Below are 20,895 nucleotides of genomic sequence, written 5' to 3'. Positions count from 1 at the left end.
TCGAGATATACTGTTTGTAACCATGTGACTCAGAGTAATTATTCATAAAACAAAATGTGAGACAGCTAGCCCGAAAACCAAATCCAAAATTGGGAACGCAAGTTGAGCGATCCAGTGCTTTATACTTGGTCATTCCTGTACTCAGACAAAGAACAAAATGGCCATCAACCCGCTTGTCTACAATTTCAAGCAGCTGAATGACTGGATATTATGATAAACAATTTGGACATGGCACACATTTTGAAGCGGAAGAACCATATTCCAGCTCACCACCGCCATGTGGACTGATTCTTATTAATACCCCTTTCCCACAACATTGTCCATGGTAAGAAAACTTTTATAATTAATTTATATGACCAAAGACAGACTTAAAGCCTAAAATCTTAATAATCAATATTTCTATACTTTTGTATTATCCCTATCACACTCAGGTTTGCTCTGTTTGATCTGAGAAATACCGGTTTGTCTGTCTGCAATCGGTTATAATTAGCTTAATCTTAGTGAGAAAACTATGATGCCGGTATATTTAATTAAATATTTATTTATATAAATATGGGTAATGGGGGTAAAGCATAGCATATATTAAATACGTAACCTAAACTAACCTGGGCAACTTTTTTCTCCCTAAACCCCAACAAACTAAAGTTTTAATATTGTAAACGCAATGAGAAACAGCTGTTTGCAATCAAATTCTCCGTTGAAACAACCTGGTTGACTAGTTTCTTTTATCATCTGTCGCGCGAGTGTTACCGATAAAAGAACAGTACCTATTTTCGTATATTTCATGATGATTATTTTTAACAAATGTTTGCTTTCCACGTAGTTTTACAAACAGTTCGTAGTAAAGAACTGTAAGAAATGAGCGACCCGGCTCCATAGTAACCGAAACTCTAAAAGACGAAATTTTTATACCAATAGATACATCAAAAGAATTGGATTTTTATGCTGATCTTAAATATATAAGTTTCATTAAGTTTAGTTCTACTCATCAAAAGTTACGAGCCTGAGAAAATTTGCCTTATTCTTAAAAAAGGGGAAACATCTCCTAAAAGTCATAGAACCTGAATCAAAATCAACACCATCAGATTCAGCGTATCAGATAACCCTACTGTAGAGGTTTCAAGCTCCTATCTACAAAAATGTGGAATTTTGTATTTTTTCCCAGAAGAAAAATCACGGGTGTGGGTTTATTTGTTTGTTTGTTTTTTGTTGTCTTTTTTTCCCCAGGGGTGATTGTATCGACCCAGTTGTCCTAGAATATTGTGAAAGGGCTCATTTGAATGGAAATTAAAAGTTCTAGTGTAATTTTTAAGTGACCAAAAAGATTGGAGGGCAACCTGGCCCCCTCCCCGCCCCTTTTTTCCCTGAAGTCGCCCGATCAAAATTCTGAGATAGCCATTTTGTTCAGCATCGTCGAAAAATATAATAACTATGTCTTTGAGGATGACTTAATCCCCCGCAGTCCCCGGGGAAGGGCTGCAAGTTATGAACTTTGCCCAATGTTTACATATAGTATTGGCTATTGGGAAGTATACAGCCGTTTTCACGTAGTGGACATTAAAACTTGAAACGAACAGAAATTATTCCGTATATGAAAGGGACCGTCCCCTCCTCAACGCCTCGCTCTTTACGCTAATAATTTCTGTTTGTTTTAAGTTTTAATGTCGCTCCTTACTTTCAGTTAAAAAAAACTTGTTTTATTCTTATTTTATTCACCTGGAGAAGCCAAGATAAGAGCGCTATTAAGAGGGCGTAGATGGACGCAATAGAACTAGATCTACGGCTACCCAGTAGAACAACTTTAATTGATATCATTGAAATTTGGTTTTCAATTAAAGTTCGAAGTTTTTCTTCAATTCTTCTGAAAGTTTGTAGGTTACATGTCTGTTGACTATGAAATATTAGGGCTAGGCTTAAAAGAGAGACAAGAAAGCAAAGAATAGTTTTATTTGGGCTTTATAGTTCATTTTGTAATTCCAACGTTAGGTGGCACTGGTTGTTTTATTCTTCTCAGAAATTGTTTTATCTTGTATTCATTTCTCCAATACTCTTTGGAAAATACAGCCTAAATATTCAGAGAATTCCTAACTTGTACTTGCATTATGATAGTTATAATAATAATCTGTATTTAAAATTTGGGTATATGTGTATACCCAAGTGTACGAAGGAAAGTGAGCAACCCCTTCGGTTGGGAAAAAATCTATTTTTTTATGTTTGTTTATGTGTTCAAGCAGGAAGAATCTGTTTAGGTAGCCTACATTTCAGTGGGAAAGGATTTTTTCAATGGGAAAGGATTTTTTTGGGGGGATTTTTTTTACAAAAAACTTAAAAAAACCATCAAAATTGGTTTATATTCATTTTGGTTCCTTTTTTTACGAATCGGACAAACATTTGGAGGGGGTCAAACCTCCTACCCCTCTGGATACGGCCATGCTGAAATGTCTGTTATTTTAGGTATTATTCCTCACTTTTAGGGTATATAGAACATGTACAATTATGACTATTAGCAAGCTCAGTATGCTGGCAATATGCTGAAATTATAATAATTTAATTCATTCAGTATCCGGCAGGCTCAATTAGATATCGTAACCTTTTTCAATTGTGTTCGTAATTTCAGGAAACAAAATAAACTAAATGTTTCTTCTTCAATCTACATCATCACGCTAAAAGGTAGCGAAGACATTTTGTCCAATTTACCAGGACAGGAAAGAAAAACATCTGTCGATTGTTTTCGAAAACATCGTAGAACGTCTGAAATGATCGTTGATTTGATAAATTATAAATCAGTATGGAATCATTACATTCTTCAATGATTAAATTTCTTTCTTTCTATCAGAAAAATTACGTGAATGTGTTTATGGAATAATATACCTGCACCTGAGGGGGGGGGGGGTAGACGTTTGATTCGGCCCAAAGAACATTCAATTAGAATTATCTTTTGAAATTTTCGAAGAGGAAAAATCGCCAAACACACGCAAGTAAGGGAATATGGGGTTTGAGCCTAAGCCCTTAAGCTCGAAGAATATTAGCAGTTATTTTCTGCTTTACACTTTAAAATGGTTCCTGTCGTTTACCAGTATAGATAGAACGATACGCATTTATTTGAAGAAAAGCCAATGGGCAAAATCAAACAACAAAATATGAAAAAACAAAACCAGAAAGAAAGTAGCCAATTGCAGAAAGAAATAACAATTAAATATAAATAAGCTATACAACTGACTAATGTGGTTGATACTTGGGCACTATTTGGGCCTTTACGAGGAAACCAGTCACGAAAAACCCGTTTTGACGGGTTAACCGCTATAGAGTAATAAATGATAGTGATAGATATCTGAGATATGACTCTTATAACCACCCAATAATTAAAAATTCTGTAGTCTATTCGCTGGTTGATAGAGCGTTTGTAGTGTGTTCCTCTGATTTGGAGCTGAAGGCTGAACTTGATCATATAAAAGATGTTCTTATAGGCTATGGCTACCCCCAACAAGTCATTGATAAGGTTATCTCCAGGAGAAAGATTAGCGCAAAAACCAAGAGCTCCCCTAAGACTGAAGAAGATAAACCCTTTTTGTCATTACTTTATATTAAGGGGATTACTGACATTTTAAGCTCCAAACTCACTAAGCTAGGCTTTAAGGTGTTTTTTCCTTCTGGAATGACCGTCTCCTCCTTCTTAAACAAAGGTAAAGATAAAATCACTTCAGATCCACCAGGAGTATATGAGATTCCTTGCAGTTGTGGTGATACCTATATAGGTCGTACCATGAGATCTCTACATCATCGATTAAAAGAACATGCTGATTCCATTGATGCCTGCCTTAAAAAGACAAAGCTTAAGGAGGAAGATAATTTTTCTGCACTGGCCCATCATATTTTTGAAAACCCTTCTCACTCTGTTGATTTTGACCAGGCTCAACTTATTGCTATTGTTCCACAACTCTTACAGCAGATAATCAGAGAAGCTCTGGAAATTGCTAAAAACAAACCAGCCATTAATAAAGACAATGGAGAGTTCCGCATCAGTGAAATTTGGGAACCCATTACCCATAGGCTAAGAACTCGCAAAAAACTACACCCTACTTCTAAAGACCCAACCTTTTTGAGATCTACTAGGATAGCGGCCATCAATGCCTCTACCAAAATCCGGGCCATATTACAACAATAATTCCAGGTTCGACTTATTATTAGGGTTGTTCAGTGATTTTAGTTTTATTTTATTTAGTTATTTTATATTCTGGCAAGAGTCTTGAATTTGAACCTGATGATGACAGGCACAGGTCCTGTCGAAATTATCGTTCCAAGATAACACAATACCTGACATCCGTAGCTTAGGTAAGCTTATTACCATTATCATGTAGGTTAGGTTACGTATTTAATATATGTTATGCTTTACCCCCACCCCCCTAATGTACAAATATATTGCCAAAATTTGTTTATAGACTGTTACATATTCATCCTATTTTATTTCATTAGCATTAACCAAAATTGACTTTTTAGAAAGGCCCATATAATGTCCAGCTACCATGTGGTTTACATATCCTTTTCACACATCCTTCCTAAAACCACCACTATGAGGCGGGCATAATACCCAGACACTTTTTTGGGAGGGGGAATATAATCAAAAACTTTTTATTTGGTAATTTGAATACTGTTCAGAAGTTTCGAAATTGGGGGGGGGGGTCATCAGGTACTTCCCTGCCGTAAGGGATTGACGATGCTCAACGTTTCTGCCCATGTTTTGAGGGATAAAGCTTATTGGCACAACAAGGTCACTGACATATTGCGATCCAGCCACCTGTAAATATTTAATCCACAGAATATATAAATAAAACAGTGCCGGTCGCCTAACTTTATCCACCGATACGCTTAAAGGGCAAAAGGTTTTAAGGCGATCATTACGAAAAGCTTGCGTTTCCCGCTAAAATTTGAAGCATTCAATCAATCAATCATTAAACTCAACAAAATACATTTCAATGTAAACTCCCCCGTAAGGCTCTATGACCAGGAAAAAAACAGGGGAGAAACAAAAACATTTCCAACATCACACATTTGCACCTTTAAGAGACTCAACACGCAAAAAAAAAAAAAAAATAATAAGATCCACGAAAAAAAAAAAAAAAATCAAAAACTAAACAGGGGACTACCAAGTAATCAATCTTTTTCTTTTTTCCACTCTTGATAACATGGTGAAGTACTGATCTTTTATTAACGTCTGAAAACTGTGATAAGAAACATCCTTTCTTATTTCTCAGGTTTAAAAAAATACTAGCATATTTAAAGCAATCAGTTGAACTGTTAAATTACAGTTCATAAATTTTAGATATTCGTTGGAGACTCTCATGGCATAGAACAATGCTAGGCCTATGCAGTTACTTCACTTCGGTGAATTGCTTCACTTTGCAAGTCGACATTATCCATAATTGTATTTACTCGGTTTATTTGTTTTACTACTGATGGCGGTCACTGTATATGTGATAGAAATATCTGGTATTTTGTGTAAATTTCCATACACTGTCTATTAAAAAGGATTTTATCCCTATTTTGAACTTTTATTTTATCATCATGGAAAGGCAATGTGGTCTCCGAAATTATCTACGTCATATTTATCTTTAAAGAAATATTGGAGTAGTGTTAGTGTATAAGGTTTCAATTACACATGAAAATATACATTGAAATTGCAGTTGTTTTCAATTACACATGAAAATATACATTGGAATTGCGCAAGAAAAACTCATGCTTGAGACATTAAACTCACGCGTGAACATTTTAAAAGTTGGCAAGGTTTTTGTTTTTGATAAGAATTGCACAATGAATGTATCGTTTTTATGAGCCAATCAGAGGTTGTTCAATATACGATAACTTGATTTGTGGTTGTGATTTGAATAAAAGGAATGGTTTTCACTACAATTCATATTAGTAAGAGAATTGAATTCAGAGAGAATAGTTTATTTGAGAGGATATTAGCAGACAAAAATGAGTGGTGCATTCACATTATTGGAGATTAATGATGGAGCCGACGTTAGCAGCAGCGATATACGAGTACCCAATGTGGCTCTGGAAACAACCGCTGGCTGTAGACTATGCCTTGAATGGGACAATATGTATGCTAGATACGTGATATCATTAAGCAAGTTTAAACAGGAGGAGCAACTATGTTTTTCTGGAAAAGTGAATATTCTCCATGTAAATAAACTTCGGTCAGCATTAGATGTCCATTCGAAATATATTGATGAGAACAAAATGCATCAGTGAATACTATTATTGTAATTATGTTCAATAAAATTGTTTCTAAATCAAAGGTATTTTTCTTTCTATTATAGACTAGCGAGTTTTAGGACTCTAAAAATAGATAGATTTGAGAAAGAGCGAATCTAGTGTTTATGGAAAAACATTTGATTCTAGATGACGATTTTCTAGAGCTGTCTATTCAAAGGAAGATATTTTCTCGGGGGATGCTTGTGGATATAATGAAAACTGATTCTCCATCATTAGACTATTGTATGAAGCTTCTACATCGTGGTCCAAATGCATTTACACAATTTATTGATATATTGATCACGACACGGCAAAATGATATTGTGGATATGCTTTTAAACATTAGTTTAGAAATTTAGGACTTTTTTCATGAGATGGTTTTTCAAGATGGTGCTCAAGGATGATTTACTCCTCTCTCTCTCTCTATCTCAGACAATTTTTGTTGTTGCTAGCTCAGTTTCATTGTGACAGTGAGAGTGCCCATGTTTAGTAGAAGTAGTTTTTTCCGTTTTGCAAAAAAAATGCAGTACTTCTCTTGCCAAAAATATTGTCTTTCAAAAAGACACTACCCCACCCTAAGAATCCATCTGTCTATAGTGTTTCTTAGCCTAAGACTATCCTATCCCATATTTGTTGCCTTCCCTCAAATAATGAGAAACATTTGTCCTGTACATACCAGAAAAAAATTAAGAACTCCTCATCAAAGTTTTCCCATTTTCGTTTTCTTCTTTGACTCCTTGTTTGTTTTGTTTTTTTTCTATTTTTTAATATGACTTTTCCTTTTTATGTTTTTACCTATTTTTTTTGAATGAATTTCCATTCATATATTAATGTTGTCCTGTTTAAGTTTGTGGCCTTTTTTAAAGGTTTCTTTTTGTGTTCTGTTCAACCCAAAAATGCAAATGTGGCATAAGCTAACTTTACTCATTAGACCTTAATCTTTCATTGGCAGCGCAATCGCGCTGCCTAAGTAAAGAACGATGTTGGCACAATGTATTCTTATTTTTTTTGTTTTTGTTTTCCATACCAGGGGACATTGTATCGAAGGAGTTGTCGTAGAAAATTTGAAAAGGGCTCATTCGAATGGAAATTAGAGTGGCTAGTGCCCTTTTTAATCACCCACCATTTCCCCAAACACATCCAATCAAAATTTTGAGATAGCCGTTTTGTTCAGCATAGTTGATTTCCAAATAGAAAATATTTTTTTGAGGATGACACTCCCCCACAGCCCTCAGGGTAAGGGTTTTAAGCTATGCCCTGGGGGCACATGAGAACAGTGTTGGCACAATGTATTATTTATTATATTTTTCCTTTAGACCAGGGCACTTCGTATTGAAGAAGTTGTCGTAAAAACTTCGAAAAGGGCTCATTCAATTGGAAATTGGAGTGGCTTGTGCCATTTTTAAGTCAACAGTGACTGGAAGGCAACTCACACCCCTTTCACGCCCACCATTTCCCGAAACACATCCAATAAAAATTTTGAGATTGCCATATTGTTCAGCATAGTTATTTTCCACATTGAAATTATGTTTTTGAGGAGGAAACTCCCCCACAGACCTCTGGACAAGGGTTGTAAGTTATGCCCTGGGGGCATATAAGGTTTATATAGAAAGCGTTCTCATAGAAACTTCGAAAAAGGCTCGTTCGATTTAAAATTCAAAGGGCTAGTGCTCTTTTTAATAGTCGGAAGGGATAGTAATTGGAGGGCAGCTCACTCCCCTTTCACTCCAACCATTTCCCCAAACACATCCAATCAAAATTTTGAGATAACCATTTTTTTCAACGTAGTTTTAAGTTCTGGAAATTATGTCTTTGAGGATGACAACCCCCCACAAACCTCAAGACAAGGGTTGTAAGTTATACCCTGGGGGCGTTTAAGGTTTTTATAGAATGCGTTGTCGTAGAAACTTCAAAAAGGGCTCATTCGAAGGGAAATTGAAATGGCTAGCGCTCTTTATAATTATCGAAAGTGATTAGAAAGTAACTGACCCCCCTTTCGCTCCCACCATTTCCCCAAACAAATCCTAAAATTTTGAGATAGCCATTTTGTTCAACATTGTTGAAAGCTCTGGAAATTATACCTTTGAGCAGGACACTCCCCCCACAGTCTTCAGGGCAAGGGTTATAAGTTATGCCCTGGGGGCATATAAGGTTTTTATAGAAATCTTTGTCGTAAAAACTTGAAAAAGGGCTCATTCGATTGGAAATTCAAAGGGCTAGTGCCATTTTTAATAGTCGAAAGTGATTTAAGGGCAACTAACCCCCCTCTCATGCCCACCATTTATCCAAACACATCCAATCAAAATTTTGAGACAGCCATTTTGTGCAACGTAGTTGTAAGTTCTGGAAATTTGATCTTTGAGGATGACAACCCCTCACCCTCAGAGCCCTCAGGGCAAGGGTTACAAGTTAGGCCCTAGGGAGATATAAGGTTTTTATTGAAAGCTATGTCGTAGAAACTTGAAAAAGGGTGCATTCGATTGGAAATTCAAAGGGATATTGCCCTTTTTAATGGTCGAAAGTGATTGAAGGGCAACTAACCCCCCTCTCACATCCACTTTTTCCCCAAACACATCCAATCAAAATTTTTAGATAGGCATTTTGTTCAACCTAGTTGAAAGCTTTTGAAATTAGGTTTTTTAGGATGATAACCCCCTCAGAGTCCTCAGTGCAAGGGTTGTAAGTTATGCCCTGGGGGCATAAAAGATTTTTCTAGAAAGCTTTGTTGTAGAAACTTCAAAAATGGCTTATTCGATTGGAAATTGAAACGGGTAAAGCCCTTTTTAATAGTCGAAAGTAATTGGAGAGCAACTAATCCCCCTCTCACGCCCACCATTTCCCCAAACACATCCAATCAAAATTTTCAGATAATCATTCTGTTCAACGTACTTGAAAGTTTTGGAAATTAGGTCTTCGCGGATGAAAACTCCGCCTTCCCCCATCACCATCAGGGCCAGGATTTTAATTTTTGCCCTGGAATGAGGCTCTTATAGAAAGTTTTGTCGTAGAAGCTTCAGAAGGGGTCATTTGATTGGAAAGTGAAAGGGCTAGTGCCCTTTTTAATAGTCGAAAGTGATTGAAGGGCAACTAACCCCCCTCTCACACCCTCTATTTCCCCAAACACATCCAATCAAAATTTTGAGATAGCTGTTTAGTTTAACGTAGTTGGAAGTTCTGGAAATCAGGTCTTTGAGGATGACAACCCCCACACATCCCTCGGGGCAAGGGTTGTAATTTATGCCCTGGGGGCATATAAGGTGTTTATAGAAAGCGTTGTCGTAGAAACTCAAAAAGGGCTCATTCGATTGGAAATTGAAAGGGCTAGTGCTCTTTTTAATTTTCGAAAGTGATTGGAAGGCTTGACATTTTTATAGCAAAGATCGATGTGGGTACAATGTATTATTACTATTAATTTTTTTTTGTTTAGACCAGGGGACTTCGTATCGAAGGACTTGTCGTAGGAACTTCGAAAAGGGCTTATTCGATTGAAAATAGAAAGGACTAATGCCCATTTAATAATTGAAAGTGATTGGACGGCAACTAGTCCCCCTCCCACGCCCACCCTCCCACGCCCACCCTCCCATTCGCCCATTATGTTTAAAAACTAAATGCTGCCCTGCTTAAGTTGTTCATTGATTGACGCATTATAGAACCGTTTTTTTTTCGTTAGTTTCTTTCAGTTTAGCGTGAGACAAGGCAAATAGAAGTGAAAGAAGGGGGTAAAGTATTTGGACAGTGTGAAGTTAGAAAACAATTCTGGCTATGTAATATGCAGAATAATTGTACCTAACACTTTAGGCATGCAGACCCGCTATACTTTTACCCCACCACCCGTAATGTGCAAATATATGTACCAAATTTGTTTCTAAAGTATTGCTAGTAGTTGCTGTGAGTCTTTTTCTTTTATATATTTTTGTCTTGCTGAGGACGGCACTTGGACATAGGGCCGAAATATTCATTCAAATTATCTCCACTGTCTTGCAAAAAGATTTCCCTGTTGTTCTTCGTGCTTTTGTTGTTTGTTGTGGAAAGGCAGTGTGGTCTTCGCCGCTATTTTCTTACTTTGGTTATTCCATTAGTATTGAGCGTAAGAGAAACATATTAGAAGAACGTTATGTAGGGCGTATATCATACAAGTACAAAAAAAACTAAAAAAAACTAGAAGGGAGGGTGAAACTCTAGGAGAAGGCAACTTACCCCACCCCCTGCCCCCTCCTATCGAACTGACACCACTGCTACTTATCATATTAAATCAAAAAACCAACAAAGAGAAAAATATAAACGAAAAAAAAACAAACGAGACTACGGCCAGTGGAGAGAAAAGAAAAGACAAATGCAAAACAACGCGGATATTTCGCCTGTATCACAAACAAGGCATCTGTATCACAATCAAGGCGTCTAAGATTAAATCAAAATGCACTGTGTTAATTCTAATTCCCAATAAGGCATCTCACCAGTATCCCAAGAATGAATGAGGGTATTATGTTCAAACTTTCGGGACTACTTCTGCTCTTACAATTCAACCAAATCAAAATAGCGTAAGTGTATCCAAGCTATCGAAGAAGGTAAACAGATTTTTTCGCGAATGGTATGAAGTGTTCTAATTCAGGTCAACTAGAGGAGGTATGAAATTAAATTGAACACTACTTTTTGTGTCCAGATTTTTAAAAGGGTGTATGTTATTAAAAATTGCTGAAAAATTTTTCTCCAGCATACAAATAGCAGGCCAAACTATAAAGTCTTAAAAAACAAAAAGATTTAAAGTATTATTTTCTTTTTCCCTGAAAAGATTATGTCAGTATAAACCGAACAGAAATTAATTAAAAAAAAAATTTTCCACAAAATAAGTTTTTCACAGAAAAGTAAAGAACTCCATTAAACCAATAATGAGCAAAAATAAAATCAAATAATCTACCAAGCGTGAAACTACTACAAATCAGTATCGATAAATAAATGAAACCCAAAACGAACAGAAATTACAATAAATAACCGAGTCAAACTCAAAACGAGCAGAAATTAACATGAATAGGGCTCAAAACCTCTATGCCTTCCCTAGGCCAGAACATAATTTGCAGTTTACTGAAAAAAATACAAATGAATGTGAATTATCAGTTTAATATACATATACTGATATTTAGTTATGGAAATGTTAATATTGTTTGATTTATTAAAGTTATGAAAGTAAAAACATTTACATTTTTCAGTAAAGTTCTGCTCGTTTTGAGTTAACTCGGTTATTATATTATAATTTATTGTAATCTAACCGAACCGAACTTAATGGTAAGTAAGAACAGGCTAATCGTCCTGATTTAGCTATTTGTATGTCTGTAACTAATTCAAGTGTTTAGGGAGGAGGGGGTTCTCTCATTCTTGTTATCTTGACATCTATCAAATGGGTTTCTAGATAGGCTGTAAGTGATATTTGGTGGGAAGTCAGGGCTAGTGTCCAAATTTCCCTTCTCAGGATCACGAGTCAATCCTGCCTCTCTGGGTAATGAGGGAGAGAGTATAGTGCAACTTCTCATTGTCATTTCATCTACTAGAACACGCTGTTGGATTTCAAACAACTTAGCAAAAAGTGAGAGTTGATTTCCATGCTGTACTTTTTTGGGGCCCAAAAGGGACCTGTCGTCCATAAAGACAGGGAGTCTTTAGATTCTTTTTATCAAGACATTGTCTTATATCTGATCAGAGATAACAACTAATTTTCTGGCTTTGATTTCTTGAGGATCCTGGACCAATCTGACATCTGTGGTAGGACGTAGAGCACGTAACTTGCAGTCATCAAGGTATCTACCAAAAAAAATTATATAGGCTAATTTCAGCAAAACGTAGTCAGAAGCAACGCTATAGTGTTGCCTATAGTAAAGGCCATACGGCTCCAATGTTTTATTATTATCATTATGTTTTCCCCAGAGGCACTTCATATGGAAGGGGTCGCCGTAGAAACTTCAAAGGAGGCTCATTCGATTGGAAATCGAGAGTTCTAGTGCCCTTTTTAATAGTCGAAAGTGATTAAAGAACAACTAGCCCCCCCCACACCCATCATTCCTCCAAACACAACCAATCAAAATTTTGAGATAGCCATTTTGTTCAGCGTAGTTGATTTCCAGATAGAAAATATGTTTTTGAGGAGGACACTCCGCCACACCCCTCAGGACAAGGGTTTTAAGTTATGCCCTGGGGAATCATTCGATTGAAAATTCGAAGGGCTAGTGCCCTTTTTAACAGTCGAAAGTGATAGAAGGGCAACTAACCCCCTCCCCCATTCCCATCATTCCGCCAAACACATCCAATCAAAATTTTGAGATAGCCATTTTGTTCAGCGTAGTTGATTTCCAGATAGAAAATATGTTTTTGAGAAGAACACTCCCCCACAACCCTCAGGGAAATGGTTTTAAGTTATGCCCTGGGGGCATATAAGGTTTTTATAGAAAGCTTTGTCGTAAAAACTTCAAAAAAGGCTCATTCGATTGAAAATTAAAGAGCTAGTGCCCTTTTTAATAGTAGAAAGTGATTGGAGGGCAACTAGCTCCCCCCCCCACGCCCATCATTCCCCCAAACACATCCAATCAAAATTTTGATATAGCCATTTTGTTCAACGTAGTTGAAATTTCTGGAAATTATATGTTTGAGCAGGACATTCCCCCCACAGTCTTCAGGGGCAAGGGTTATAAATTATGCCCTGGGGGCATACACGGTTCTTATGAAACGTATGCTCGGATAAACTTCAGAGATGGCTCATTTGATTGGAAATTGAAAGTTCTAGTTCACTTTAAGCGTCTAAAGATATTGGAGGGTAACCAGCTTCCCCCCAAACCCTTTTTCCCAAATGCATCCAATAAAAATTTTAAGATAGCTATTTTATTAAAAATAGTTCAGAGATCAGAAACAAAAACAAACAAAATTCCGGTGTCGACACAACCCCCGAGGGCCCGGGGACAGGCGTTTTAAGTTATGCCCTGGGGCCATATATGGGTCTTTTGGAAGGGATGCTTGTATTAACTTCAAAGAGGGATCATTTGATTGGAAATTGAAAGCTCTAGTTCACTTTTTAAGAGTCGAAAGAGATTGGAGGGCACCTAGCCCCCCTCCCTCCGCGCCCTTTTTTTCTCAAACCCATCCGACAAGAACTTTGAGATAGCTTTTTTATAATAGTTCAAAGACCATATAACGAAAACTCAAGGGTCAACACAGCCCCCCAGGGCCCGAGGGCAGGTGTTGTAAGTTATCCCCTGGGGGAATATATGGTTCTTATTGAAGGGATGCTCTTAAAAAATTCAGAGCTGGCTCATTTGATTGGAAATTGAAAGTTCTGGTTCAGTTTTTTAGAGTCAAAAGAGATTGCAGGGCAACTAGCTCCCCCCCCCCCCACGCCCCTCTTCCCCCAAATGCATCCAATAAACATTTTGAGATAGCCGTTAAGTTAAAAATACTCAAAAGTCAGATTAAAAAAGTCAGATGTCGTCACAACCCCACAGAGCCCGGGGGCAGGCGTTGTAAGTTATGCCCTGGGGCATATATTGTTCGTATGAAAGGGATGCTCGTAAAAACTTCAGAGAAGGCTCATTTGATTGGATATTGAATGTTCAAGCTCACTTTTTAATAGTCAAAGAGATCCGAGGGAAGCTAGCCCCCCCCCCGCGCCTTCTTTTTCAAAACCCATCTTATGGAAATTTTGAGATAGACATCTTGTTAAGAATAGATCAAAGGTCGGATAAGAAAAAAATCCGGTGTCAATAGAACCCCCCAGGGCACAGGGGAAGGCGTTCTAAGTTATGCCCTTAGAGCATGTATGGTTCTTATGAAAGGGATGCTCGTATAAACTTCATAGAGGGCTCATTTGATTGGAAATCGAAAGTTCTAGTTCACTTTTTAAGAGTCAAGAGAGTTAAACTAGCCCCCCCCCACGCTTTTTTCCCCCAAACCCATCCGATACAAATTTTGAGATAGCCAGTGTTTTGAAAATTGTTCAAAAATTAGAATACAAAAACGCCCCCCAGGGCCCGAGGCATAGTCGTTGTAAGTTTTGTTCTGTGGGCGTATATGGTTCTTATGAAAGTGATACTCGTATTAAATTCAGAGAGGGCTCATTTTATTGGAAATTGAAAGTTTTAGTTACATTTTTAAGAGTCAAAAGATATCTGAGGGTAACTAGCCCCCCCCCACACACTTTTTTTCCCAAGCCCATCTGATAAAATTTTTATAATAGCCATTTCATTAAAAATAGCTCAAAGGTCAGATAAGAAAATTTCTTATGTCGACGGAACCCTCTAGGGCCCGGAGGCAGGCGTTATGAGTAATGCTGTAGGGGGATATACAGTTCTTATGGAAGGGATGCTCTTATAAACTTCAGAGAGGGCTCATTTGATTGGAAATTGAAAGTTCTTGTTTACTTCTTAAGAGTCAAAAGAGATCGGAGGGCAACTAGCCCCCCCTCCTTCTCCACCCCCTAAATGCATCAGATAAAAATTTTGAGATAGACCTTCTGTTAAAATTTTTTCTAAGTTCTGATTAAAAAAAACTCCGGTGTCGACACAGCCCCCCAGGGCCCGGGGGTAGGCGTTGTAATTTATGCCCTGGGGGCATATATGGTTGTGATGGAAGGGATGCTCGTATAAACTTCCTAGAGGGCTCATTTGATTAGAAATTGAAGGTTGTAATTTACTTTTTAAGAGTCAAAAGTGATTGGAGGGCAGCTAGCCTCCTCCCACACTCCATTTAGTTTTTTCCTAGATGCACTTCATATAGAAGGCGTCGTCGTATAAACTTCAAAGGGGGCTCATTCGTTCATAGATCATATAGATCATATAAAAATAGTTCAAAGATCATATAACAAAAACTCCTTTACGTATGGTCATTTCGTTAAAAATAGTTCAAAGGTCAGGTAAGAAAAACTTCTGTATCGACACCCCCCGTCCCCCAGGGCTGGGGCAGGCGTTGTAAGTATTGCTCTGGGGGCATATATGATTTTTATGGATGGTATGCTCGTATAAACTTCAGAGAGGGTCCATTTGAATGGAAATTAAAAGTTGTAGTTCATTTTCTCAGTGTGAAAAAAGATCGGAAGGCAATTAGCCCCTCTCGCACTCCACGCCTTTGGGTGTATCGGATAGACAAACCCAACCGATAAATATTCCAGTTGATAGGTCTGTGAAAAATGTTTCGACTATCTTCTTTTAAAACTGTATAGTTGACACAACCCCCCAAGACCCAGAAGTAGGCGTTGTAAATAATATTCCGGGGACATAAATGGTTTCTATAGGAGAGATACTCGCATAAACGTCAGAGAAGGCTCATTTGATTGAAAATGATAGTTCTAGTTCATTTCTAAAGAGTCAAAAGAGACTGAAGCTTAATCTAGTCCCCCCTACGCCCTTTTTCCCAAACCCGTCCGATAAAAATTTTTAGATAGCAATTTTGTTAAAAACAGTTCAAACATCAGATAATAAAAACTCCGTGTTTGACACAAACCCATTTTTTCACTTTGATATTGTTACTTTGATATCAGTTTGGATACTTTGATGAATATTTGAGTTTTTTTTAAGTTTGGATTTTTAGACAAGGAATTTTTAAAAACCTGAAATTTTTGGTAATCAAAAACGAAGAGAAAATAATTAAAAAAAAAATTTCCGAAAAATAAGTTTTTCTAAGAAAAGTAAAGGCCATTTTAAGCTCATGCTCAGCAGATACAAATACCTTTTAAAATTCAAGCTCAAAACGACCAGAAATTACAAGTAAAGAATAAATGAAACCAAAAACGAACAGAAATTAAATAAATAATCATGGCAAAAACATACAACAAGTAATAATATAAATGAATAAATAGATCTTAAAGCGAGTAATGCTTAGATTGAATATGAAAATCAAGCTTAAAACGAACAAAATATATACCTATTGAAGTACAAATGAAACTTAGAAATGAAACTTAGAAATTAAAAAAACAATCAATGCAAACAAACATGCAATAGATATTAATGGATATTAATAAATAAATCTTGAAACGAGTGAAACTTAAATTGAATATGCAAATAAAGCTTTAAACGAACAAAAATCACCACAAACAAGAGTTTGGGTATGACCTCCTTCTCTCACTGTAAAAGTCTAAAACTTACTGCGTCATTGGCGCTTTACTGAAAACTATATGCGTCTTGAACAGTTTTGGAAAGTAAAAACAACATCAAATTGAATATTTGATGTATAATGATATTAATTGTTCAAAGATCCATCAGTTCAAGAATTTATTTCACTGTAATTGTTTTTTTTTTATTTTCAATGCCGTAAGAACTGGAAAAGAAAATATTTGTAATATAATCCGTTTTCAGTTAAGCGCCAATGACGCAGTAGGCTTTGGTTTTTATTTACAGTTAGGAAAGGAGGCAGTATCCAAACACTTGTTTGTAGGGAAACTATATTTGTCTTGAACAACTTTAAAAAGAGCTAATAAATTAAACTGAATATTTGATGTATAACGTTGATCGCTGAAAGCTCAGCAGTTCAAAATGTTACTATAATTTTAATGTTTATTTTCAATATTAAGTACAAAAGGAAAGTGACGCCAGTGATGCAGTAGGTTTTAGACTTTTACAGTGAGAGAAGGAGGTCATACCCAAACTCTTGTTTGTGGCGATTTTTATTCGTTTCAAGTTTGATTTGCATATTCAATTTAAGTTTCACTCGTTTTAAGATTTATTTATTGATTTACATTAATATCTATTGTATGTTTGTTTGCATTGATTGTTTATTTGATTTCTGCTCGTTTTAAGTTTCATTTGTACTTCAATAGGAAAAAAATTTTTTCGTCTTTAGCTTGATTATCATATTCAATCTAAGCATTACTCGCTATAAGATCTATTTATTCATCTATATTATTACTTGTTATGTTTTTGCTATGATTGTTGATTCAATTTCTGTTCGTTTGGAGTTTCATTTATTCTTTAATAGTAATTTTTGGTCGTTTTTAGCTTGAGTTTTAAAATGTATTTTTATTTGTTGAGTTAAGTTTAAAATGGCATTTAATTTTATTTTAAAAAAGTATTTTATCGGAGTTTTTTTTTAATTAATCAAGATTAATAGTTAGTTTCCCAGTTTTGTCTTTTCCAGGTGTGCCGATACACGAAAATACAAGGCGAGATATTTTTGCCTTTTTTAACGAATATGTAAAAAAAATTGTATTTTTCAAGTTCTAGGTAAGATAATAAGATAGATAAGATTTATTGCTGAAAAATGGCTATCACAAGCCCAAAAGGGCCGAATTCGCACTTTAGCGTCAAATACAGCGAAAAAAGAACAACAAAAATAAACTATCAAACAACAACAGAAAATTATAAAAGGGTCAATGTCAAATAAGTAAAAACGTTAAAAACAAAAACAAATTACAAAGTAAACTCATAAAATTAGAAGGCCAATGTCAAGTTAGCAAAAATGCCCCTCCCCCCCCCCATCAATTTGCGTTCCAGGTCTTTTTAGAATTCATGATCCTTCAGGACCTGTGGGTGGGAAGAACTGGTGGGGGCAGGGGCTCTGAATTATTGTTTTAATAAGAACTACTAGATTGGGTGTTGAATACAACTAATCTTGATGGGAAGTAAGAGCTTTGCCCATTGTTATGTCTTTTTATGATCTGTGCCTGATCTACCTCTGTTTGATGTGAGTTGAGGTATCGAAATCTCTTTGTTATCCTAATTACTAGGCGGCCTGGCAGAATGCATTAATAAAAACCTGTTCAACACCTACAGTTGTGGTTTTGAGGGTTAATCATAGCTTCAGCGGTAGATGGAACTTAGTAAAGGACGATGCTTGGTCAGACCTCAGAATATTCACAAGGTAAAAGCACTTGAGTTTGAGAAACTCACTTTTGAACTAACCAATTTTCTTTGTTTCATGAGGATACGATAATCTATGTTGAATATACACACTTGTGCCATTTCTAGTAACCTAGATATTCTGCAATTGGGTGCCACTTCTCATGAAATTGTAGCTTTCCTTATAAACACTCAAGAAACAACCAGTAGTATACTTGACTGCGATCTAAAATTGCTGTATATTCCATGTAAATATTGGAATGATCCTAGGTTTAGTGTCCGTAAAGGCATTTAATTGTGTTTAGTTGAATGAGATGAATTTAAACGTTTCTCGACTGTAAACATTCATTGTATAGCTTCATTGCAAAAATATTTTTCAGATTGACGACACCAAATCTAAGCAATTACTGTATTTGACATTTAGGTTAAATGGGGGTCAAAGGAAACGAGGAAAGCATGCCCTTTGTTGCACGAACTAAGGTGAGTATTTAAAATTTTCAAATAAGGAGCAAATTTTGTGAACTTCAATGGATAAAAAATTTTGTAGTCTAGTTTTATAAATAGGCAAATAGTAACAAGTGTGAAGTTTTCCATCCCAGTTTATAGAAAAATATGTATATATAAATAGATGAAAGGCAGATATATTAAACGATATACGATATTAAGATATATTTTAACGATATTAAGATATATTAAAAAACATACAATAGCTCTTTGGGGAGAAACGAAAAGAAATATAAGTCAAATTGAACATTATATTTCAGGAAAATATGAAGTTTGATATTGTTTGAGATAGAGAGTTGGAAAGAAGAACAAGGTTTTCAGACGTAATGCATTTGATGGCAAGTATGTTGTCGGTATTGAATGTCTCCCTCGTTTTTTTTATAGCAATCCACACTGTCCAACAGAAGTAACTTTTCGGTCATAAATACAACTGTTGTTAAATGTTATTTCGAATTGGTTTAACGATCCTTTTTTTATTTATGTGTACTAAATATCCTCGTCTAAGTCTTAAATTTTTAAGTTTGGCTGTAGAAAAAATTTCTCAGACCAATGTGGACTAAATTTTTAAACCCATTTTGGCTGTATCGATTCATGATGTCCGACAAAAGAGCCAAATTTCCCGTGTCTGATTGGCATAAAAATTACAGGGCATGTTGACAGAGCCATTGCAGGTAGAACTCAATGAAGGCAAAACATTTTGAAAAAAAATGGCTTTGTCAATTTGTGATACCAAAAGCAGGGCTAGAATTTTTCACTCGGAATTAATTTTACAAGGTACGTAGTACAGACCAGGGAGGGCGCCCTGGTCCAGTGAATGACGACAAAAAAAAGTAGATAGTGTCTGTGCAATTACAGAGCAGCCATAGACCAAGGCCTTTCCCCAAGGCTACCTGTTGGGGACTTTACTTTTACACGGCTCATGTATTAGCTTACAGGTTGAGCTAACTCGGTGAAGGTCGTCATACACGCGTTTAATCGGGTTTCCATAACTGGATCTTTACGTGACGGATTATTTATCCATCTGAAAATTTTTTGTACATGTGCTATGATTGGTTGCACATCTGTCATCAGTAATTTTCTAACACAGATTACGCAATAAGACCCTAGAGCAAAAATAATTTGTTTTCAATTCTGAACATCGTTTAGTTTCTATGTAGGGGGATTCCCCCTTATATATTAGCTTACGGGCTTAGCTAACTCGGTGAAGGTTATCACACACGTGTTCAATCGGGTTTTCATAACTGAATCTTTACGCAATAGATTATTCATTGGTGTTCATTTTTTTGCACACATGCTATGATTGATTGCACAACCGTCATCAATAATTTTATAATGCGGATGACGCAATAAGACCCTAGAGGAAATATAATTTATCTTCGATTCTGAACATCGTTTTAGTTTTTATTAGGGGGATTCCCCGCCCCTTTTTCCATTGATTTATTTAAGTTTGACCCTCATTGGAAAGTAGAGAGCAATATCAAACCTAAAAATATAAATTTAACTATCTCAAAATGAATTCGAACTGAGTATCTTGATTGCATGATAATACTGCTCAATATATAGGCAAGAAGATTCTGAAAAAAATGGAAAATTTCATCTTTCTAGGTCAAAAATTCAAAATAGACAAAGAAATGCCAACGAAGCTAATACACACACGTCAAACCACAACCACCCCCCCCCCCAACTAAACATACCAAAAAGTCAAAACACGCATAAATGATTTTAAAAAAGTCAGAAACATACGGATAGAAACTTAAAAAAGTCAAAAACACATGAACAGAATTTTCAAAAGTCAAAGCTAATTTGCTAAAAAGCTGAGCTAATTTGACTGAAAAAGCTAATTTGAGGAATTTTAACCTAGGTTGAAACAGTGAATGGCTAATTTGTGTTAATGAAACGTAAAATTCAATGTTTGATTATGTTCACGTGTTCTTCTAACTTTATGAAAACTGTTTGTACGTGTCAAAACCTAACTTGGTTAAAATTGGTTAAAAACCTAGGTTAAAAATAGCTAACAACCAATTTTGGTTAATCTAACATGAATTAATCTAACATGGGCTAATTAAATCTAAGATCAAGCGTTTGATTGTGTTCAAGTGTTTTTCTGACTTTTTTGAAAACTTTTCTGTTGTGTTCCTGACTATATGAAAACTCTCTCTGTGTGTTTGAAAAGCTAACTTGGGGTTGGGGTTATAATCTTATATGCCCCCAGGGCATAACTTGCAACCCTTGCCCTGAGGGCTGTGAGGGGGTTGTTATCCTCAAATACCTAATTTCCAGAACTTCCAACTACGTTAAACTAAACAGCTATCTCAAAATTTTGATTGGATGT

General features: G+C 36.1%; 1 protein-coding gene across 1 annotated transcript in view; it reads left to right on the top strand.

The window, feature by feature from the left end:
• The window catches only part of LOC148953799 (protein aveugle-like), a 48,198-nt gene that overhangs the window by 9,828 nt on the left and 17,475 nt on the right, over positions 1 to 20,895 (top strand). Inside the window, exon 2 of the mRNA XM_089086827.1 lies at positions 18,440 to 18,539. Coding sequence (XP_088942953.1) covers positions 18,489 to 18,539 — 51 coding nt within the window. The 5' untranslated portion in view covers positions 18,440 to 18,488. The remainder of the gene's footprint in view (positions 1 to 18,439; positions 18,540 to 20,895) is intronic.

The sequence above is a fragment of the Artemia sp. Qi Xiang Cuo genome, chromosome 3 (assembly GCF_049724085.1).
Source record: "Artemia sp. Qi Xiang Cuo chromosome 3, ASM4972408v1, whole genome shotgun sequence".
Taxonomy (NCBI): Eukaryota; Metazoa; Arthropoda; class Branchiopoda; order Anostraca; family Artemiidae; genus Artemia; species Artemia sp. Qi Xiang Cuo.
This window is presented reverse-complemented; position numbering and strand designations above follow the sequence as displayed.